The following is a 21,594-nucleotide window of genomic DNA, read 5'->3' as shown; positions in this document are numbered from 1 at the left end:
TCATCCTCCTCCTATCCTCCTCCCATCCTCCTCCTCCACCCATCCTCCTCCTCCTCCCCCCCCTCCTCCTCCTCCCCCTCCTCCCATCATCCTCCTCCTCCCATCATCCTCCTCCTCCCATCCTCCTCCCCCTCTCCCCATCCTCCTCCCCCTCTCCCCATCCTCCTCCCCCTCCCCCCATCCTCCTCCCCCTCCCCCCATCCTCCTCCTCCTCCCCCCATCCTCCTCCTCCTCCCCCCATCCTCCTCCTCCTCCCCCCATCCTCCTCCTCCCCTCCCCCTCCTTCTCCCATCCCCCTCCCATCCTCCTCCTCCCATCCTCCTCCTACTCCCATCCTCCTCCTCCTCCCATCCTCCTCCTCCTCCTCTCCCCATCCTCCTCCTCTCCCCATCCTCCTCCTCCTCCCATCCTCCTCCTCCTCCTCCCATCCTCCTCCTCCTCCTGATGCCATGTAGCAGTGTATAATGGATTGTCTCCCTGTGTGTTCCCTACAGATGGAGGCAGTGACAGGAATCCACCAGAGAGGTGTCCCCGTCCTCTGTATTCCCAGGACTGTCCAGAGGGAAATGTCCCAGCAGACAATCAGCAGGTAGATGAGGCTGATGCTATAGCACTATATCTCTATAGCGCCCCCCGGTGCTGGTGGTTTTTGCTCCTGCACTCATAGATGTGATGAGGCTGATAGATACATGTTGCTGGTTTCTTATGTTGATGTGTTAGATTTTCCCTCCTGTCTGCTGGATTGTACTGAATTGTTCTATATGTCCCATCAGGGGGGAGATCAGGTGACTAATATTAAAGTGGAGGATGAAGCAGAAGAAGAGAGGATGAGGGGCGATCCCCCGTGTATGAATGAGGTGAAGGAGGAGGAGGCGCCGGGAGCTGCTATACCAGGTAGGGGAGGATGGAGTTGCACAGGAAGCTCACAGGGTTCTGTATATTATAGAGATATGTATAGTCATGGCCAAAAGTTTTGAGAATGAGACAAATATTAATTTTTACAAAGTCTACTGCTTCATATTTTAAAATGGCAATTTGCATATACTCCAGAATGTTATACAGAGGGATCAGCTTAACAGCAATTACTTTCACAGTGAATATTTGCCTAGAAAATGAACTTTATTCCCCAAAACACATTTCACCATCATTGCAGCCCGGCCTTACAAGGACCAGCTAACATTGTTTCAGTGATCGCTCCAGTAACACAGGTGTGGGTGTTGATGAGGACAGGGCTGGAGATCAATCTGTCATGATTAAGTGAGAATGACACCACTGGACACTTTAAAAAAGGAGGCTGGTGCTTGGCATCATTGTTTCTCTTCTATAAACCATGGTTATCTCTAAAGAAACACGTGCAGTCATCATTGCACTGCACAAAAATGGCCGAACAGGGAAGAGTATCGCAGCTAGAAAGATTGCACCTCAGTCACCAATCTATCGCATCACCAAGAACTTCAAGGAGAGAGGTTCCATTATTGCCAAAAAGGCTCCAGGGCACCCAAGAAAGACCAGAAAGTGCCAGGACCGTCTCTTAAAAGTGTGGTCAGCTGCGGGATCGGGCCACCAGCAGTGCAGAGCTTGCTCAGGAATGGCAGCAGGCAGGTGTGAGGGCATCTGCACTGTGCACTGTGAGACTGCGGAGACTCCTGGAGCAAGGCCTGGTCTCAGGGAGGGCAGCAAAGAAGCCACTTCTCTCCAGAAAAACACCAGGGACAGACTGATATTCTGCAAAAGGTCCAGAGGGTGGACTGCTGAGGACTGGGGGAAAGGTCCAGGGAGTGGACTGCTGAGGACTGGGGGAAAGGTCCAGGGAGTGGACTGCTGAGGACTGGGGGGAAAGGTCCAGGGAGTGGACTGCTGAGGACTGGGGGAAAGGTCCAGGGAGTGGACTGCTGAGGACTGGGGGAAAGGTCCAGGGAGTGGACTGCTGAGGACTGGGGGAAAGGTCCAGGGAGTGGACTGCTGAGGACTGGGGGAAAGGGTCCAGGGAGGGGACTGCTGAGGACTGGGGGAGAGGTCCAGGGAGTGGACTGCTGAGGACTGGGGGAAAGGTTCAGGGAGCGGACTGCTGAGGACTGGGGGAAAGGTCCAGGGAGCGGACTGCTGAGGACTGGGGGAAAGTCATTGTCTCTGATGAATCCCCTTTCCGATTGTTTGGGACATCTGGAGAACAGCTTATTGGGAGAAGACAAGGTGAGCGCTACCACCAGTCTTGTCTCATGCCAACTGTAACCGGCATCCTGATACCATTCATGTGTGGGGTTGCTTCTCAGCCAAGGGAATCGGCTCTCTCACAGTCTTGCCTAAAAACACGGCCATGAATAAAGAATGGGACCAGAACGTCCTCCAAGAGCAACTTCTCCCAACCGTCCAAGAGCAGTTTGGCCACCAACAATGCCTTTTCCAGCATGATGGAGCACCTGGCCATAAAGCAAAGGTGATAACTAAATGGCTCAGGGAACAAAACATAGAGATTTTGGGTCCATGGCCTGGAAACTCCCCAGATCTTACTCCCATTGGGAACTTGTGGTCAATCATCAAGAGACGGGTGGACAAACAAAAACCAACAAATTCTGACAAAATGCAAGCATTGATTGTGCAAGAATGGACGGCTATCAGTCAGGATTTGGTCCAGAAGTTGATGAGAGCAGCCGGGGAGAATTGCAGAGTCCTGAAGAAGAAGCCGCAACACTGCAAATATTATAGACTTGCTGCAGTCACTCATCTACCTGTCAGTATAAGCTTCTGTTACTCATAATATGGTGCAATTATATTTCTGTATGTGATAAAAACATCTGACAAACACACAGAAAAATCAGAGGGCAGGGGATCATGGGAAAATAGAAGATTTGTGTCATTCTCAAAACTTTTGGCCATGACTGTAGATGACAGTGACCTCTGGTTTTATCATCATATGAGAGTTCACCATGATCCAAGTGATGTAAATGAGAAATAATAGTTTGCCATGAAATCTCAGGGGAGGCGGGTTGGGGCAAAAGAAAGAGAGTGGAGAGTTTCTTAAAACAAGTGTTAATGCGCAGATGAAGACTGAGTATATAGGAAATGTTTGTGTGTCTGGGTCGAATCCCGGAGAAGGAAATGTAACACCTCTCTGTGCTCCACCGCTGCCGCCCTCCCTATCAGACGTATGGGACAGTGTTGTTGTTGTTGTTGTTTAGCACCTCAGACGGCATCAATAAGTTCATGTCTGTTTCCAGCTACATAGAAATATCATAAATGTCTTTACTTTGTGGGGGGAAAAAATTACGATGTATTTTCATCTGAACAGAAAATCATGTTGGGAACTATGAGGAGAACATTGTGCTGTGGCTGAATTATAAAGAAGAAGAGGCTGGCAGAGCGGAGCAGCACTCCTCAGGAGAAGCCCTCCTCCCCCTTACTGTACATCCAGGACGTCACACTACAGATCTATCATATAATCCTCCTGACCATGAGAAACCTTCTCCTGACCGCTCACACACTGCCACCACAAGGACAGAACACAGAGTAGGGGAGAGGATTCAGTGTGATGAATGTGGGAAAGAGTTCACAAGAAGATCCTCTCTTCTTACACACAGAAGGCTTCACACTGGAGAGAAGCCATATTCATGTTCAGGATGTGGAAAATCTTTTACAAACAAATCAGATCTGGTTAAACATGAGAGACGTCACACAGGAGAGAAGCCATATTCATGTCCAGAATGTGAGAAATGTTTTACAAGTAAATCAGATCTGGTTAAACATGCTAGAAGTCACACAGGAGAGAAGCCTTATACATGTTCAGATTGCGGGAAATGTTTCACTAACCAATCAAATCTTGTTAAACACGAGAGAATTCACACAGGAGAGAGACCACATTTGTGTTTAGAGTGTGGTAAATGTTTTAAAAGGACGGCAGATCTGGTTCATCATGAGAGAATTCACACAGGAGAGAAACCATACTCATGTACAGAATGTGGAAAATGTTTTATAGCAAAAGTCGGACTAAAGATTCATCAGAGAAGTCACACAGGAGAGAAGCCATATTCCTGTTCAGAATGTTGGAAATGTTTTAAAAGTAAAGTATCTCTGGTTAAACATGAGAGAAATCACACAGGAGAGAAGCCATATGCATGTTCAGAATGTGGACAGTGTTTTAGTACTAAAGGTAAACTAAACACTCATCAAAAATATCACAGTGGGGAAAAGTCATTTTAATTTTCTTAATGTGGGAAAAAAGGCAACATTAGCAGAGAGCCAAGAGGTTCGGCGTCATCTAAAGAAGCTACCATTGGTGCAAGAAAACTCCTACACCTCTGGCAGACATAAGTTAGTAGGTTCTATGGCCGGAGTAAAGGTGATCTGTGTCTGATGTGGATTCTCTCTGCTGTTGGGGTGTAATGTAAAACCACAGCAAGAGTTTAAGAAGCCCCAGGTCTTCACGGGTCACCCCACAGTGGGCTACTACAGCGGGAAACTCCTGGGTGTCTACCATAGAGTGGTCACTGTATACAGCTGCTGATGTATATATGGAGAGGTGTAGTAGAGTGAGGGAGAGCTGACCATGCAGTAGAGCTGTGCCGCTCGGAGTTAATTTAGGGGAAGGTAATTAGCAGAGGGCAGGATGGGTGTTGGTAAAGAGTACGGGGCAGGACGGGCACGGGTAACGAGTACGGGGGAGAACTGGCGTGGGTAAAGAGCACGGGGCAGGGGCGCAAGTGACGAGTGCAGGTAATGAGCACAGGGCAGGACGGGGGCACGTAACGACTGCAGGGCAGGACGGCCGTGGGTAAAGAGTACGGGGCAGGACGGCGCGGGTAACAAGCACAGGGCAGGACGGGCACAGGTAATGAGTAGAAATGAGCGAACCTGAAGCATGCTGGAGTCCATCTGAACCCGAACTTTCGGCATTTGATTAGCGGTGGCTGCTGAAATTGGATAAAGCTCTAAGGCTATGTGGAAATCATGGATATAGTCATTGGCTGTATCCATGTTTTCCAGACAACCTTAGAGCTTTATCCAACTCCTGCAGCCCCCGCTAATCAAATACCAAACGTTCGGGTTCGGATGGACTCGAACACGGTTCGCTCATCTCTAGTAAGGAGCACAGGGCAGGACGGGCGCGGGTGACGAGCACGGGGTAGGATGGGCGCGGGTGACAAGCACGGGGCAGGACGGGCGCGGGTAGCAAGCACGGGCAGAACGAGCGCACGGCAGGACGGGCGCGGGTAATGAGCACGGGGCATGATGGGCACGGGTAAAGAGCATGGGTAAAGAGCACAGGGCAGGACTGGCGAGGGTGACGAGCACAGGGCAGGACAGGCGCGGGTGTCAAGCACGGGGCAGGACGGGCGCGGGTAGCAAGCACGGGCAGAACGAGCGCACGGCAGGACGGGCGCGGGTAATGAGCACGGGTAAAGAGCATGGGTAAAGAGCACAGGGCAGGACTGGCGAGGGTGACGAGCACAGGGCAGGACAGGCGCGGGTGTCAAGCACGGGACATGATGGGCACGGGTAAAGAGCACAGGGCAGGACGGGCACGGGTAACACATACAGGGCAGGACAGGCACGGGTAACACGTACAGGGCAGGACGGGCACGGGTAACACGTACAGGGCAGGACAGGCACGGGTAACACGTACAGGGCAGGACGGGCACGGGTAACAAGCACAGGGCAGGACAGGCATGGGTAACACGTACAGGGCAGGCCGGGCACAGGTAACACGTACAGGGCAGGACGGGCACGGGTAACACGTACAGGGCAGGACGGGCACAGGTAACACGTACAGGGCAGGACGGGCACGGGTAACAAGCACAGGGCAGGAGGGGCAATAAACAGAAGAGGGGCCTAGAAACAAGCCGGGTTAAACAAAGAAGAAACTCATCCAAACTCATACAGATACATCTCATACCTTACTGCTTATACACATATGTCTGGGCGGAGTTCCTTAAAGGAGAATTCCTGCCGTAGAGTGAAAATAAATATGGGGAAATAGAAACAACCACATACCCGGCCCTCTGTGCTCCTCACCAGCAGCTTTTGGTCATCCGGGATTTATAAGCGCTCAGGATCAGAACCTGCCACGTCACCCAATGACCGGCCACGATGGGACGTCGCTACGGCCGGGGATTGTGCAGCGTATTGTTACTGATGATTATGTGCTCTCACATTTGTGCTTTTTGCTTTGGAACTTATGTAATGTTACTAGGTGGCGTACACGATGGAGGGAGAGGGGGGTGCACATGACCCAGTGAAGATACTGAGGGTTTGATCTGCAGTTTTCCGTGTAACAGATAAGTCGCAAGTTTAGAGGTTTACACTGAACATAAACGTAATAAATAGAAAATACTGGATATCGTCTGTTCCTGCTGAAATGGTCACATCCGTAGGACAACAGTCAGCACTGTACCCAACCTAGCCCACTGTCGCTACCTACGTAGACCATCTGCAACACCCAACTTGGTGACCTTTCCTATGCCAGGTGCAGGGCCCATCAGGGGTAAAGGAGTCCACAGTCCGGGTCAGAGATCTGACAGGTACAGAGAGGCCACGAAACCCGAGGAGTCCAATAAACACAGGAGGAGACACAGGAGGAGTGAGGACCCTGCTCACAGGAGCTTACACTCTATGGGGAGGAGGAGGAGGAGACAGGAGGAGTGAGGACCCTGCTCACAGGAGCTTACACTCTATGGGGAGGAGGAGGAGACACAGGAGGAGTGAGGACCCTGCTCACAGGAGCTTACACTCTATGGGGAGGAGGAGGAGGAGACACAGGAGGAGTGAGGACCCTGCTCACAGGAGCTTACACTCTATGGGGAGGAGGAGGAGGAGACACAGGAGGAGTGAGGACCCTGCTCACAGGAGCTTACACTCTATGGGGAGGAGGAGGAGGAGACACAGGAGGAGTGAGGACCCTGCTCACAGGAGCTTACACTCTATGGGGAGGAGGAGGAGGAGACACAGGAGGAGTGAGGACCCTGCTCACAGGAGCTTACACTCTATGAGGAGGAGGAGACACAGGAGGAGTGAGGACCCTGCTCACAGGAGCTTACACTCTATGGGGAGGAGGAGGAGGAGACACAGGAGGAGTGAGGACCCTGCACACAGGAGCTTACACTCTATGGGGAGGAGGAGGAGGAGACACAGGAGGAGTGAGGACCCTGCTCAAAGGAGCTTACACTCTATGAGGAGGAGGAGACACAGGAGGAGTGAGGACCCTGCTCACAGGAGCTTACACTCTATGGGGAGGAGGAGACACAGGAGGAGTGAGGACCCTGCTCACAGGAGCCTACACTCTATGGGGAGGAGGAGGAGACACAGGAGGAGTGAGGACCCTGCTCACAGGAGCTTACACTCTATGGGGAAGAGGAGACACAGGAGGAGTGAGGACCCTGCTCACAGGAGCTTACACTCTATGGGGAGGAGGAGGAGGAGGAGTGAGGACCCTGCTCACAGGAGCTTACACTCTATGGGGAGGAGGAGGAGACACAGGAGGAGTGAGGACCCTGCTCACAGGAGCTTACACTCTATGGGGAGGAGGAGAAGACACAGGAGGAGTGAGGACCCTGCTCACAGGAGCCTACACTCTATGGGGAGGAGGAGGAGGAGACACAGGAGGAGTGAGGACCCTGCTCACAGGAGCTTACACTCTATGGGGAGGAGGAGGAGGAGACACAGGAGGAGTGAGGACCCTGCTCACAGGAGCTTACACTCTATGGGGAGGAGGAGGAGGAGGAGACACAGGAGGAGTGAGGACCCTGCTCACAGGAGCTTACACTCTATGGGGAGGAGGAGGAGACACAGGAGGAGTGAGGACCCTGCTCACAGGAGCTTACACTCTATGGGGAGGAGGAGACACAAGTAAGGACAAAAATTCCCTGCATTGCTGAGCCCCGCCCACTCCTGTCACATGGTCTCAGGTCCTTCACCACAATCTATTCTCTCCTGCACTGCTGAGCTCCGCCCCCACATGTACTGGTCACATGACTGTGACATCATCACAGGTCCTACCCCTCCAGCATCTACTAGATACAGAGCAGCTCCTGGTCGGGCAGTCACTGCTGTTGTGTTGTGTGTGGAGATCTCTGCTCCTCAGTGTGTGACCCCAGCAGTAAGGTAAGCTTACAGGAGGAGGGGTGTTACATTGTGTTACTATCAGTGTGTGACCCCAGCAGTAAGGTAAGCTTACAGGAGGAGGGGTGTTACATTGTGTTACTATCAGTGTGTGACCCCCCAGCAGTAAGGTAAGCTTACAGGAGGAGGGGTGTTACATTGTGTTACTATCAGTGTGTGACCCCAGCAGTAAGGTAAGCTTACAGGAGGAGGGGTGTTACATTGTGTTACTATCAGTGTGACCCCAGCAGTAAGGTAAGCTTACAGGAGGAGGGGTGTTACATTGTGTTACTATCAGTGTGTGACCCCAGCAGTAAGGTAAGCTTACAGGAGGAGGGGTGTTACATTGTGTTACTATCAGTGTGTGACCCCAGCAGTAAGGTAAGCTTACAGGAGGAGGGGTGTTACATTGTGTTACTATCAGTGTGTGACCCCCCAGCAGTAAGGTAAGCTTACAGGAGGAGGGATGTTACATTGTGTTACTATCAGTGTGTGACCCCCCAGCAGTAAGGTAAGCTTACAGGAGGAGGGGTGTTACATTGTGTTACTATCAGTGTGTGACCCCAGCAGTAAGGTAAGCTTACAGGAGGAGGGATGTTACATTGTGTTACTATCAGTGTGACCCCAGCAGTAAGGTAAGCTTACAGGAGGAGGGATGTTACATTGTGTTACTATCAGTGTGACCCCCCAGCAGTAAGGTAAGCTTACAGGAGGAGGGATGTTACATATGCTGTGGCCCCTGTATGGTTTGGGGCCCCTGGCTGTGACATAAAGGCCCCGGCAGGACTATCCCCTCCTTGTGCTCCAGTTGTCTCCTCTTCTCCCCCAGACGCTCCTCCTCCTGAATGACCCCCCAAGGATGGAGAAGGACAGGAATGAGATCAGTAAGAGAATATTACACGTCACCTTGGAGATCATCCGCCTGCTGACCGGAGAGGTAACTTCTCTAGATTTCCACCATTGTTGTCTGGGCTCTTTGGCCCCTCCCTCCCCCGCTCTATGTTCTGGATCTGGTCTCCTCTCTGTAGGTGCGGTGGTCTCCAGCACTGACCCCAGTAGTCCAGATGTGTCTCCTCCTCCTCCTCCTCACTAGAGCTCTATACAGGGGGACAATCTCCTCTTTGTAGTGAGGAGGAGGCAGGAATACTGGGCTCAGTCCCCTCATTGTCTCTCTCCATCCCCAGGATTACACCATAGTGAAGAAGACATGGGGGGAGGGTGTGGCCTTCCCCAGGAGTCAGGAGGGCGGAGCAGGGCCCGGGGCCCCATCACGGAGCCTCCATCACTGATACATGAGCAGAAGATCCTAGAACTCACCCACAGGATGACTGAGCTGCTGACTGGAGAGGTGACACTGGGGAATGCTGGGAGATGATAGAGTAATCCAGGAGGCAGCAGGCTGGGGGGGATGACTGTGTGATCATTGTGTGTGTCAGGTTCCTATAAGGTGTCAGGATGTGGCCGTCTATTTCTCCATGGAGGAGTGGGAGTATGTAGAAGGACACAAGGATCTGTACCGGGGGGAGCAGCCGCTCATGATGGAGGATCAGCCGCCCGGCCTCACAGCACAAGGTAAGAGGAGACCTTCCTGATTCTAGAGAGCAGGGGGGAGGGGCCCCTAGATCCTCCTTCTTCTCCTCCTCCTCCTCCCATCCTCCTCCTCCTCCTCCCATCCTCCTCCTCCTCCTCCCATCCTCCTCCTCATCCCATCCTCCTCCCATCCTCCTCCTCCTCCTCCCATCCTCCTCCTCCTCCTCCCATCCTCCTCCTGATGACATGTAGCAGTGTATAATGGATTGGCTCCCTGTGTGTTCCCTACAGATGGAGGCAGTGACAGGAATCCACCAGAGAGGTGTCCCCGTCCTCTGTATTCCCAGGACTGTCCAGAGGGAAATGTCCCAGCAGACAATCAGCAGGTAGATGAGGCTGATGCTATAGCACTATATCTCTATAGCGCCCCCCGATGCTGGTGGTTGTTGCTCCTGCACTCATAGATGTGATGAGGCTGATAGATACATGTTGCTGGTTTCTTATGTTGATGTGTTAGATTTTCCCTCCTGTCTGCTGGATTGTACTGAATTGTTCTATATGTCCCATCAGGGGGGAGATCAGGTGACTAATATTAAAGTGGAGGATGAAGCAGAAGAAGAGAGGATGAGGGGCGATCCCCCGTGTATGAGTGAGGTGAAGGAGGAGGAGGCGCCGGCAGCTGCTATACCAGGTAGGGGAGGATGGAGTTACACAGGGATATGGAGAGGAAACTAAGCTGAGACTTCCTGTTCTGTTGTGATGATAAGGAGGAGGCTGCTGGAGTTTATTGTGTCTATCACCTTGACACATTTCATTATATCTTGTTAAAGTTGTGAGGCCTCATCAGTCAGATACTGTGGATATTATGTAGTTTGTCAAAATGAGAAGACACTTTTAAAAACAGCTCAAATAACTGGAACAAATCCCTCATCCTAAGCTCCTGTGTGTATCCAGAAGAAATGTTATATTAGAAACATAGAAGATTGTCGTCAGAAAAAGACCACTAGGTCCATCTACTTAGTAGTTTGTGAAATAAAAATTACAAAATTCATATTTACTCCTCACAGGAAATCCCGGTAATATCTCTGAGGAGAACATCGTACTGTGGCTGAGTTATAAAGAAGAAGCTGGCAGTGCGGAGCAGCGCTCCTCAGGAGAAGCCCTCCTCCCCATTACTGTACATCCAGGACGTCACACTACAGATCTATCATATAATCCTCCTGACCATGAGGAACCTTCTCCTGACCGCTCACACACCGCTACCACAAGGACGGGTCAGGAAGGAGGGAAAGTATTTCGCTGTGATGAATGTGGAAGAGAGTTTAAAAGCAGATCAAATCTTTATATACACAGAAGGCTTCACACAGGAGAGAAGCCGTATTCATGTTCAGGATGTGGGAAATACTTTAGAAATAAATCAAATTATGCAGTACATAAAAGAACCCACACAGGAGAGAAGCCATATACATGTTCAGAATGTGGGAAATGTTTTACTGTAAAAGCCAGCTTAATGCATCATCAGAGAGGTCACACAGGAGAGAAGCCATATACATGTTCAGAATGTGGGAAATGTTTTACTGTAAAAGCCAGTCTAATTTATCATCAGAGAAGTCACACTGGTGAGAAGCCATTTTCGTGTGCAGAATGTTGGAAATGTTTTAGAAGTAAAGACTCTCTGGTTAAACATGAGAGAAATCACACAGGAGAGACGCCATATGCATGTTCAGAATGTGGACAGTGTTTTAGCACTAAAGTTAAACTAAAAACTCATCAGAAATATCACAAGGGTGGAAAGTCATTTTGATGATCTTAACCCCTTAATGTCAGCAATACGTAGATATAGGTTCCTGCTGCACATACCAAGTGCAGCAGGAAAGTATATGCACATTCCTGACTGTGAAGGGGTTTGATGAGTGCGGGACGGCTGCAGAGAGAGCTGTCCTGCACACATCCGTGTCCGGGCAGCTGAGGGTAATGAGAGGCAGCTGCAATCCCGCAGCTGCCTCTCATTAACCCCTTAAATACAGCAATCTTTTTCCTTTTCGAGTTTTCTGTCTTATCTTTTTGTTGTTGTGTTTTTCTGGACCTCTGTGTCATGTTTCTATTATTACCTCTGCGTGAGAGTTTTGTGACTGATAATTCATGACAATTGTCTGAACAGAGATACGGTTCTTCAGGGATGACGACACAGAAAATTCTATATTTTGTATTGCCTTAATGTCCCGCTTGTTCTACGGGAATGATTGTATTTTTGTTTTACAAAAAAAAAAAAAACGCCTTATACCCCCCCCCCCCCCCCAATAAAAGTTTAACCCCTTAAGGACAGAGCCAATTTCGATTTTTGCGTTTTCGTTTTTTCCTCCTTGTGTTTAAAAGGTCATAGCACTTGCATTTTTCCACCTAGAAACCCACATGAGCCCTTATTTTTTGCGTCACTAATTGTACTTTGCAATGACGGCTGAATTTTTGCATAAAGTACACTGCGAAACCAGAAAAAAATTCAAAGTGTGGTGAAATTGAAAAAAAAAAAGCATTTTGTTTATTTGGGGGAAATGTGTTTTTACGCCGTTCGCCCTGGGGTAAAACTGACTTGTTATATATGTTCCTCAAGTCGTTACGATTATAACGATATATAACATGTATAACTTATATTGTATCTGATGGCCTGTAAAAAATGTAAACCATTGTCAACAAATATACGTCACTTACAACCTCTCCATTCCGGGCTTATAGCGCTTTTATCCTTTGGTCTATGGGGCTGTGTCAGGTGTCATTTTTTGCGCCGTGATGTGTTCTTTCAATCGGTACCTTGACTGCGCATATACGACTTTTTGATCGCTTTTTATTACAAATTTTCTGGATTTGATGTGACCAAAAATGCGCAATTTTGCTTTTTGGGATTTTTTTGCGCTGACGCCGTTTACCGTACAAGATCAGGAATGTGATTAATTAATAGTTCGGGCGATTACGCAAGCGGCGATAGCAAACATGTTTATTTATTTACTTTTATTTATAACCTGGGAAAAGGGGGGTGATTCAGACTTTTATTAGGGGAGGGGGCTTTTTACTATTAACAACACTTTTTTTTTACTTTAACACTTATACCAAAAGCCCCCCCGGGGTTAGGGTTATTCCCCCCTGGGGTTAGGGTTATTCCCCCCTAGGGTTAGGGTTATTCCCCCCTAGGGTTAGGGTTATTCCCCCCTAGGGTTAGGGTTATTCCCCCCTAGGGTTAGGGTTATTCCCCCCTAGGGTTAGGGTTATTCCCCCCTAGGGTTAGGGTTAATTCCCCCCTAGCGTTAGGGTTATTCCCCCTGGGGTTAGGGTTATTCCCCCCCTAGGGTTAGGGTTATTCCCCCCTGGGGTTAGGGTTATTCCCCCCTGGGGTTAGGGTTATTCCCCCCTGGGATTAGGGTTATTCCCCCCTGGGGTAAAGGTTATTCCCCCTGGGGGACTTCTAGTATAAGTGCTTTGATCTCTCATAGAGATCTCTGCAGCATAGAATATGCTGCAGAGATCCATGAGATAGGCTGCTGCAGCCGGAAGTAAACGAGTGCCGAGCCGGGGACGGCGCCATCTTGGAGCGGTCCCCGGCCGGCTTCATTTACGGAGATCGCTCCTCCGGGATAACATCCCGGGGGAGAGATCTCCACCACTAGACACCAGGGAACGGCTGAATCCGGTAATCGGATGCAGCTGTCATGATTGACAGCTGCATCTGATTACTGTATTAGCGGGCACGGCGATCGGACCGTGCCCGCTAAAACCTACGGTCCCGGGCTACAAGCGGCACCCGGGACCACCGCGGTTCAGAGTGGGGTCGCCGCGCAGCCCCGCTCTGAACGTCCTTACCGGCATCAGGGCGTAAATTTACGCCTGATGTCGTTAAGGGGTTAATATCATGTGTTTTCTGGTTTATAAAACCACTTTTTAACCCCGGAAAATTGGGTTAAAGTCGGGGGTTGTCTAATACACCAGGTATGGTTGCCCCATACGGTGGGGGGGCTCAAAAATTGCCCCATCCCCACTGTATGGGGCAAACACTATACAAAAAACTAAAATTTAACACACCTAGGACCAGTTCCCGGAGCAGGCAGTGTGACGTACACTACCTGCAATGGAGATCGCTTAACCTCTCCCCGGCTTTCTCCGGCTTGCTTCAGCGGTTTCAGGCACGTCCCACTCAGTCAATCAGTGCGCTGCCCCGCCGCAACGCATTGATTGGCCGAGCGGGACGTGCCGGGAACCGCTGAAGCAAGCCGGAGGAAGCTGGGGCTGGGATCAGGTAAAGTATCAGCTGCGGTGGCCGGGGGGTTAACAGGCCGGGCTGCGGACAAACTCGCAGGAGGGATGTACATCCTGCTGCGAGTTTGTCTACCATTGACTGCACAGGGCAGGGATCTGCAGCAAAACTCGCTGCGGTTTCGCCAAGTGTGTTAGTAGTCTAAAGGAGTATCTATGCCGTAGAGTGAAAATAAATATGCTGTTGGGGGTGGGGGAAATAGAAACAACCACATACCCGGCCCTTCTTCTCCGCTCCTCGCCAGCAGCTTCTGGTCATCCAGGATCTATAAGCGTTCAGGAGCAGAACCTGCCACGTCATCCAAATACCGGCCACGATGGGACGCCGCTACGGCCAGGGATTCTGCAGCATATTGTTACTGATGACTGTGCTCTCACATTTGTGCTTTTCGCTTTGGGACACATTAAATGTTTAGAGATGAGCGAGTGGATATTCGATCGAGTAGTACACAGGGCTGGCCTTAGTGTAGACGGCGCCCTGTGCGAAACTTTTTTTGGCGCCTCCCCCCAACCACCAAAACCAATTGCCAAACCCCACTCTCAGCTGCAGTGCTGCATGACCACAACCCCATCATACCCTATCAGGCTACAAAAATCCAGTAATAGTAGCAAATCCTGGCACTACTTATCCTCGCCGGTCATCCAGCCAATCGTACAGACACAGGGCACAGGAAGCTCATGCAGGTAAATGGTGGTATTACAGTGACACACAGCGGTGCTCAGTCCATGAGAGGTACTTACAGGAATACGATGTAGAAAATAATAACGAGACGGCACTCACTGGATTCAGCTGGATGCTGTTTATTTGCAAGGCTTCCCTGTATGCCATTGCATTTGTATTCTGTGATTTTCGCAACTAAACAGCATCCAGCTGAATCCACTGAGTGCTGTATCGCTATTATTTTCTACATCATACCCTATCAGGGGATGATGGGTGTTGTGTTCATGGAACACTGCAGCTTTCAGGGGATCATGGGGGTTGTAGTCATATAACACTGCAGCTATGAGGGTTGTGGTCATGTAACACTGCAGCTATGAGGGGGTTGTAGTCATGTAACACACAAGTTGATGTCCAAAAACGACCTGGGTATTGAGGAATCAATGACCCATGCAGGGCTGTATTTACCACTAGGCACCTGTGGTCCAGTGCCCAGGGCAACACCTTCCAGGGGGGCATTGGTGCGTGAAGATGGGACGTCTTAAGGTTTAGCGCCTAGAGCAGCAGCAGCTGTTAATACAGCCCTGGACCCATGGTCGTGAAAGGGTTAATCTTCAATTTCACGTTAACTCAATTTCAAGTTAATTCAATTCAATCTTTCATTTAACTGTTTTTTTTTTTTTGTTTTTTTTTTATTAAATCGAATTGAAAGGGAATATTGGAGGGCTCACCTCAAGGGCCACAAAATCAATTCTTGGAGGACTTGGAAGTCAAGGGCCTGCTAATTTTCTTTCTATATGTTTTTAGGTGGAAGAAGTCACTGTTTAGCAGACATGAGCAATCATATTCATAGAGGCGGTAGTAGTGGGTGGTTTTTCCATCAAATTCAATTTAAATTTGCTTTCTGTTAGATACTCTTTAAAGGATTTAAAGTGTAGACATTCAAACTCCAGGTTCTTTTAAGAAGACTAAATTGTTATCAATTCTCCTGTGACTCAGGATTTTTGGAGGGCTCATCTCACTGACTCACTGGGTGCTGTGTGAGGACCCTGCTCACAGGAGCTTACACTCTATGGGGAGGAGGAGGAGGAGACACAGGAGGAGTGAGGACCCTGCTCAAAGGATCTTACACTCTATGGGGAGGAGGAGGAGGAGACACAGGAGGAGTGAGGTCCCTGCTCACAGGAGCTTACACTCTATGGGGAGGAGGAGGAGGAGACACAGGAGGAGTGAGGACCCTGCTCAAAGGATCTTACACTCTATGGGGAGGAGGAGGAGGAGACACAGGAGGAGTGAGGACCCTGCTCACAGGAGCTTACACTCTATAGGGAGGAGGAGGAGGAGACACAGGAGGAGTGAGGACCCTGCTCACAGGAGCTTACACTCTATAGGGAGGAGGAGGAGGAGACACAGGAGGAGTGAGGAACCTGCTCACAGGAGCTCACACTCTATGGGGAGGAGGAGACACAGGAGGAGTGAGGACCCTGCTCACAGGAGCTTACACTCTATGGGGAGGAGGAGGAGGAGACACAGGAGTGAGGACCCTGCTCACAGGAGCTTACACTCTATGGGGAGGAGGAGGAGACACAGGAGGAGTGAGGACCCTGCTCACAGGAGCTTACACTCTATGGGGAGGAGGAGTGAGGACCCTGCTCACAGGAGCTTACACTCTATGGGGAGGAGGAGGAGACACAGGAGGAGTGAGGACCCTGCTCACAGGAGCTTACACTCTATGGAGAGGAGGAGGAGGAGACACAGGAGGAGTGAGGACCCTGCTCACAGGAGCTTACACTCTATGGGGAGGAGGAGGAGACACAGGAGGAGTGAGGACCCTGCTCACAGGAGCTTACACTCTATGGGGAGGAGGAGGAGGAGACACAGGAGGAGTGAGGACCCTGCTCACAGGAGCTTACACTCTATGGGGAGAAGGAGGAGGTGGAGACACAGGAGTGAGGACCCTGCTCACAGGAGCGTACACTATGGGAAGGAGGAGGAGGAGACACAGGAGGAGTGAGGACCCTGCTCACAGGAGCGTACACTATGAGAAGGAGGAGGAGGAGACACAGGAGGAGTGAGGACCCTGCTCACAGGAGCTTACACTCTATGGGGAGGAGGAGACACAGGAGGAGTGAGGACCCTGCTCACAGGAGCTTACACTCTATGGGGAGGAGGAGGAGGAGACACAGGAGGAGTGAGGACCCTGCACACAGGAGCTTACACTCTATGGGAGGAGGAGGAGGAGACACAGGAGGAGTGAGGACCCTGCTCACAGGAGCTTACACTCTATGGGGAGGAGGAGAAGACACAGGAGGAGTGAGGACCCTGCTCACAGGAGCTTACACTCTATGGGGAGGAGGAGGAGACACAGGAGGAGTGAGGACCCTGCACACAGGAGCTTACACGCTATGGGGAGGAGGAGGAGACACAGGAGGAGTGAGGACCCTGCTCACAGGAGCTTACATTCTATGGGGAGGAGGAGGAGGAGACACAGGAGGAGTGAGGACCCTGCTCACAGGAGCTTACACTTTATGGGGAGGAGGAGGAGGAGACACAAGAGGAGTGAGGACCCTGCACACAGGAGCTTACACTCTATGGGGAGGAGGAGACAAAGGAGGAGTGAGGACCCTGCTCACAGGAGCTTACACTCTATGGGGAGGAGGAGGAGACACAGGAGGAGTGAGGACCCTGCTCACAGGAGCTTACACTCTATGGGGAGGAGGAGGAGGAGACACAGGAGGAGTGAGGACCCTGCTCACAGGAGCTGACAATGTCTTTGCATGCTGAGCCCCGCCCACTCCTGTAGCATGATTTCCCCTCCCCTTTTTTTGCCACAGTCTCTTCTCTCCTGCACTGCTGAGCTCCGCCCCCACATGTACTGGTCACATGATTGTGACATCATCCCAGGTCCTACACCTCCAGCATCTACCAGATACAGAGCAGCTCCTGGTCGGGCAGTCACTGCTGTTGTGTTGTGTGTGGAGATCTCTGCTCCTCAGTGTGTGACCCCAGCAGTAAGGTAAGCTTACAGGAGGAGGGGTGTTACATTGTGTTACTATCAGTGTGTGACCCCCCAGCAGTAAGGTAAGCTTACAGGAGGAGGGATGTTACATTGTGTTACTATCAGTTTGACCCCCCCCCCCCCAGCAGTAAGGTAAGCTTACAGGAGGAGGGATGTTACATTGTGTTACTATCAGTGTGTGACCCCCCCAGCAGTAAGGTAAGCTTACAGGAGGAGGGGTGTTACATTGTGTTACTATCAGTGTGACCCCAGCAGTAAGGTAAGCTTACAGGAGGGGGGATGTTACATTGTGTTACTATCAGTGTGACCCCCCCCCCAGCAGTAAGGTAAGCTTACAGGAGGAGGGATGTTACATTGTGTTACTATCAGTGTGTGACCCCAGCAGTAAGGTAAGCTTACAGGAGGAGGGATGTTACATTGTGTTACTATCAGTGTGTGACCCCAGCAGTAAGGTAAGCTTACAGGAGGAGGGATGTTACATTGTGTTACTATCAGTGTGTGACCCCAGCAGTAAGGTAAGCTTACAGGAGGAGGGGTGTTACATTGTGTTACTATCAGTGTGACCCCCCAGCAGTAAGGTAAGCTTACAGGAGGAGGGGTGTTACATTGTGTTACTATCAGTGTGACCCCCCAGCAGTAAGGTAAGCTTACAGGAGGAGGGATGTTACATTGTGTTACTATCAGTGTGACCCCCCCCCCAGCAGTAAGGTAAGCTTACAGGAGGAGGGGTGTTACATTGTGTTACTATCAGAGTGTGACCCCCCCCAGCAGTAAGGTAAGCTTACAGGAGGAGGGGTGTTACATTGTGTTACTATCAGTGTGTGACCCCAGCAGTAAGGTAAGCTTACAGGAGGAGGGATGTTACATTGTGTTACTATCAGTGTGACCCCAGCAGTAAGGTAAGCTTACAGGAGGAGGGGTGTTACATTGTGTTACTATCAGTGTGACCCCAGCAGTAAGGTAAGCTTACAGGAGGAGGGGTGTTACATTGTGTTACTATCAGTGTGTGACCCCCCCAGCAGTAAGGTAAGCTTACAGGAGGAGGGATGTTACATTGTGTTACTATCAGTGTGTGACCTCCCCCCCCAGCAGTAAGGTAAGCTTACAGGAGGAGGAGGTTACATATGCTGTGGACCCTGTATTGTTTGGGGCCCCTGGCTGCGACATAAAGGCCCCGGCAGGACTATCTCCTCCTTGTGCTCCAGTTGTCTCCTCTTCTCCCCCAGACGCTCCTCCTCCTGAATGACCCCCAAGGATGGAGAAGGACAGGAATGAGATCAGTAAGAGAATATTACACGTCACCTTGGAGATCATCCGCCTGCTGACCGGAGAGGTAACTTCTCTAGATTTCCACCATTGTTGTCTGGGCTCTTTGGCCCCTCCCTGCCTCCCCCGCTCTATGTTCTGGATCTGGTCTCCTCTTTGTAGGTGCGGTGGTCTCCAGCACTGACCCCAGTAGTCCAGATGTGTCTCCTCCTCCTCCTCACTAGAGCTCTATACAGGGGGACAATCTCCTCTTTGTAGTGAGGAGGAGGCAGGAATACTGGGCTCAGTCCCCTCATTGTTTCTCTCCATCCCTAGGATTACACCATAGTGAAGAAGACATGGGGGGAGGGTGTGGCCTTCCCCCAGGAGTCAGGAGGGCGGAGCAGGGCCCGGGGCCCCATCACGGAGCCTCCATCACTGATACATGAGCAGAAGATCCTAGAACTCACCCACAGGATGACTGAGCTGCTGACTGGAGAGGTGACACTGGGGAATGCTGGGAGATGATAGAGTAATCCAGGAGGCAGCAGGCTGGGGGGGATGACTGTGTGATCATTGTGTGTGTCAGGTTCCTATAAGGTGTCAGGATGTGGCCGTCTATTTCTCCATGGAGGAGTGGGAGTATGTAGAAGGACACAAGGATCTGTACCGGGGGGAGCAGCCGCTCATGATGGAGGATCAGCCGCCCCGCCTCACAGCACAAGGTAAGAGGAGACCTCTCCATCCTCCTCCTACCCATGCTCCTCATCCCATCCTCCTCCCTTCCTCCTCTTCCTCCCCCCATCCTCCTCTTCCCATCCTCTTCCTCCCATCCTCATCCTCTTCCTCCCATCCTCCTCCTCCCTCCCATCCTCCTCCTCCTCCTCCCATCCTCCTCCTCCTCCCATCCTCCTCCCATCCTCCCCCTCCTCCCATCCTCCTCCTCCCATCCTCCTCCTCCTCCTCCTCCCCCCCATCCTCCTCCTCCCATCCTCCCATCCCCCTCCTCCTGATGACATGTAGCAGTGTATAATGGATTGGCTCCCTGTGTGTTCCCTACAGATGGAGGCAGTGACAGGAATCCACCAGAGAGGTGTCCCCGTCCTCTGTATTCCCAGGACTGTCCAGAGGGAAATGTCCCAGCAGACAATCAGCAGGTAGATGAGGCTGATGCTATAGCACTATATCTCTATAGCGCCCCCCGGTGCTGGTGGTTGTTGCTCCTGCACTCATAGATGTGATGAGGCTGATAGATACATGTTGCTGGTTTCTTATGTTGATGTGTTAGATTTTCCCTCCTGTCTGCTGGATTGTACTGAATTGTTCTATATGTCCCATCAGGGGGGAGATCAGGTGACTAATATTAAAGTGGAGGATGAAGCAGAAGAAGAGAGGATGAGGGGCGATCCCCCGTGTATGAGTGAGGTGAAGGAGGAGATGCTGGGAGATGCTATACCAGGTAGGGGAGAATGTATTATGGTATTATGGCAGATTATCGTCTGCCCTTTGACCTTTATGACCAGTCTCTGTGTAATACCGATAATGTGTAGCATTATATAAGTGACTTGAGGGATCACTCATTTTCCTGAGATTTGTGATGTAGACACTGATGTCTTTTTTGTCTCATTTATCATTATATTATTTGTTTTCTCTTCCCCCGTTTCCTTCTTTACATTCGGGTGTTCGGCTTCGGCTTACGTCCCCCTCTATACGGTCCCAACATATAGACGTTCAGCCTGCAGCCATAGAATGTGTATGAGCACATTTACATATTGCAGCCTAAGGGCCCTAATACACATCGGCTGATTATCACTCTGTGTAATAGAGACAACGATCGACCAATGACCTCGATTATCGGCTGATCGGGTCTTTAGGTCCGGCACCAAAATCATTGCTGTGTGTAATAGTGATGCACAGCTGACAGGTAACTATTGAATAAACTGTAATACATCCCCTCTCCATGCTCCGGTCTTCTCCTGCTCGCTTCCCGGCCAGTGATTGGCTGAGCGGCCTGTCAGCTAAGAGACTGCTCTTAAGCCAGGAAGCAAGCAGAGAGCAGGAGAAGAGCGGAGCGTGGAGAGGTGATGTATATCTGTTTAGGGCAAGGACTGCATGGACATCACTAACTAGGGGCAGTTGTTGGGGATAAGCGCTTGAGCCGGGAGTTCAGCTAAAGGCGACGCAAAGAAAGATTAAAGGTCACGTAGGGAACTGTAGTCTAGAACCTGGGAGGACAGGCTTGTGTCTGATTCCCAGCTCTAAGATATAACTTGGAGTCTCTGCTGCGTCCTTCTGCGCTGGAGGAGCTCCGCTGTACAAGGGCTCCGTAGGATAAATTTATTAGCCCGACCTTACCGAAAGTAATAGGGAATCCCGACCTTACCGAAAGTAATAGGGAAGAAATCCCGGCCTTACCAAAAGTAATAGGGAGAGAATCCCGACCTTACAGAAAGTAATAGGGAATCCCGACCTTACAGAAAGTAATAGGGAGGGAATCCCGGCCTTACCGAAAGTAATAGGGAGAGAATCCCGACCTTACAGAAAGTAATAGGGAATCCCGACCTTACAGAAAGTAATAGGGAATCCCGACCTTACAGAAAGTAATAGGGAATCCCGACCTTACAGAAAGTAATAGGGAGGGAATCCCGGCCTTACCGAAAGTAATAGGGAGGGAATCCCGGCCTTACCGAAAGTAATAGGGAATCCCGACCTTACAGAAAGTAATAGGGAGGGAATCCCGGCCTTACAG

At 50.7% G+C, this 21,594-nt stretch overlaps 2 protein-coding genes across 2 annotated transcripts in view; both read left to right on the top strand.

Moving 5' to 3' along the window:
• Nucleotides 1-21,594, top strand: part of LOC138797152 (zinc finger protein 84-like) — an 863,099-nt gene that overhangs the window by 257,404 nt on the left and 584,101 nt on the right. The window lies entirely within an intron of this gene.
• LOC138797122 (zinc finger protein 585A-like) overlaps nt 1-21,594 on the top strand; it is a 59,602-nt gene that overhangs the window by 36,428 nt on the left and 1,580 nt on the right. Inside the window, exons 2-6 of the mRNA XM_069976921.1 lie at nt 3,290-4,187; nt 6,369-6,441; nt 10,192-10,312; nt 10,689-11,419; nt 20,187-20,304. Coding sequence (XP_069833022.1) covers nt 3,290-4,187; nt 6,369-6,441; nt 10,192-10,312; nt 10,689-11,419; nt 20,187-20,304 — 1,941 coding nt within the window. The remainder of the gene's footprint in view (nt 1-3,289; nt 4,188-6,368; nt 6,442-10,191; nt 10,313-10,688; nt 11,420-20,186; nt 20,305-21,594) is intronic.

Source organism: Dendropsophus ebraccatus, chromosome 7 (genome assembly GCF_027789765.1).
Source record: "Dendropsophus ebraccatus isolate aDenEbr1 chromosome 7, aDenEbr1.pat, whole genome shotgun sequence".
NCBI lineage: Eukaryota > Metazoa > Chordata > Amphibia > Anura > Hylidae > Dendropsophus > Dendropsophus ebraccatus.
The sequence above is the reverse complement of the archived record's forward strand: the minus strand, read 5'-3'. Positions and strand labels throughout refer to the sequence as shown.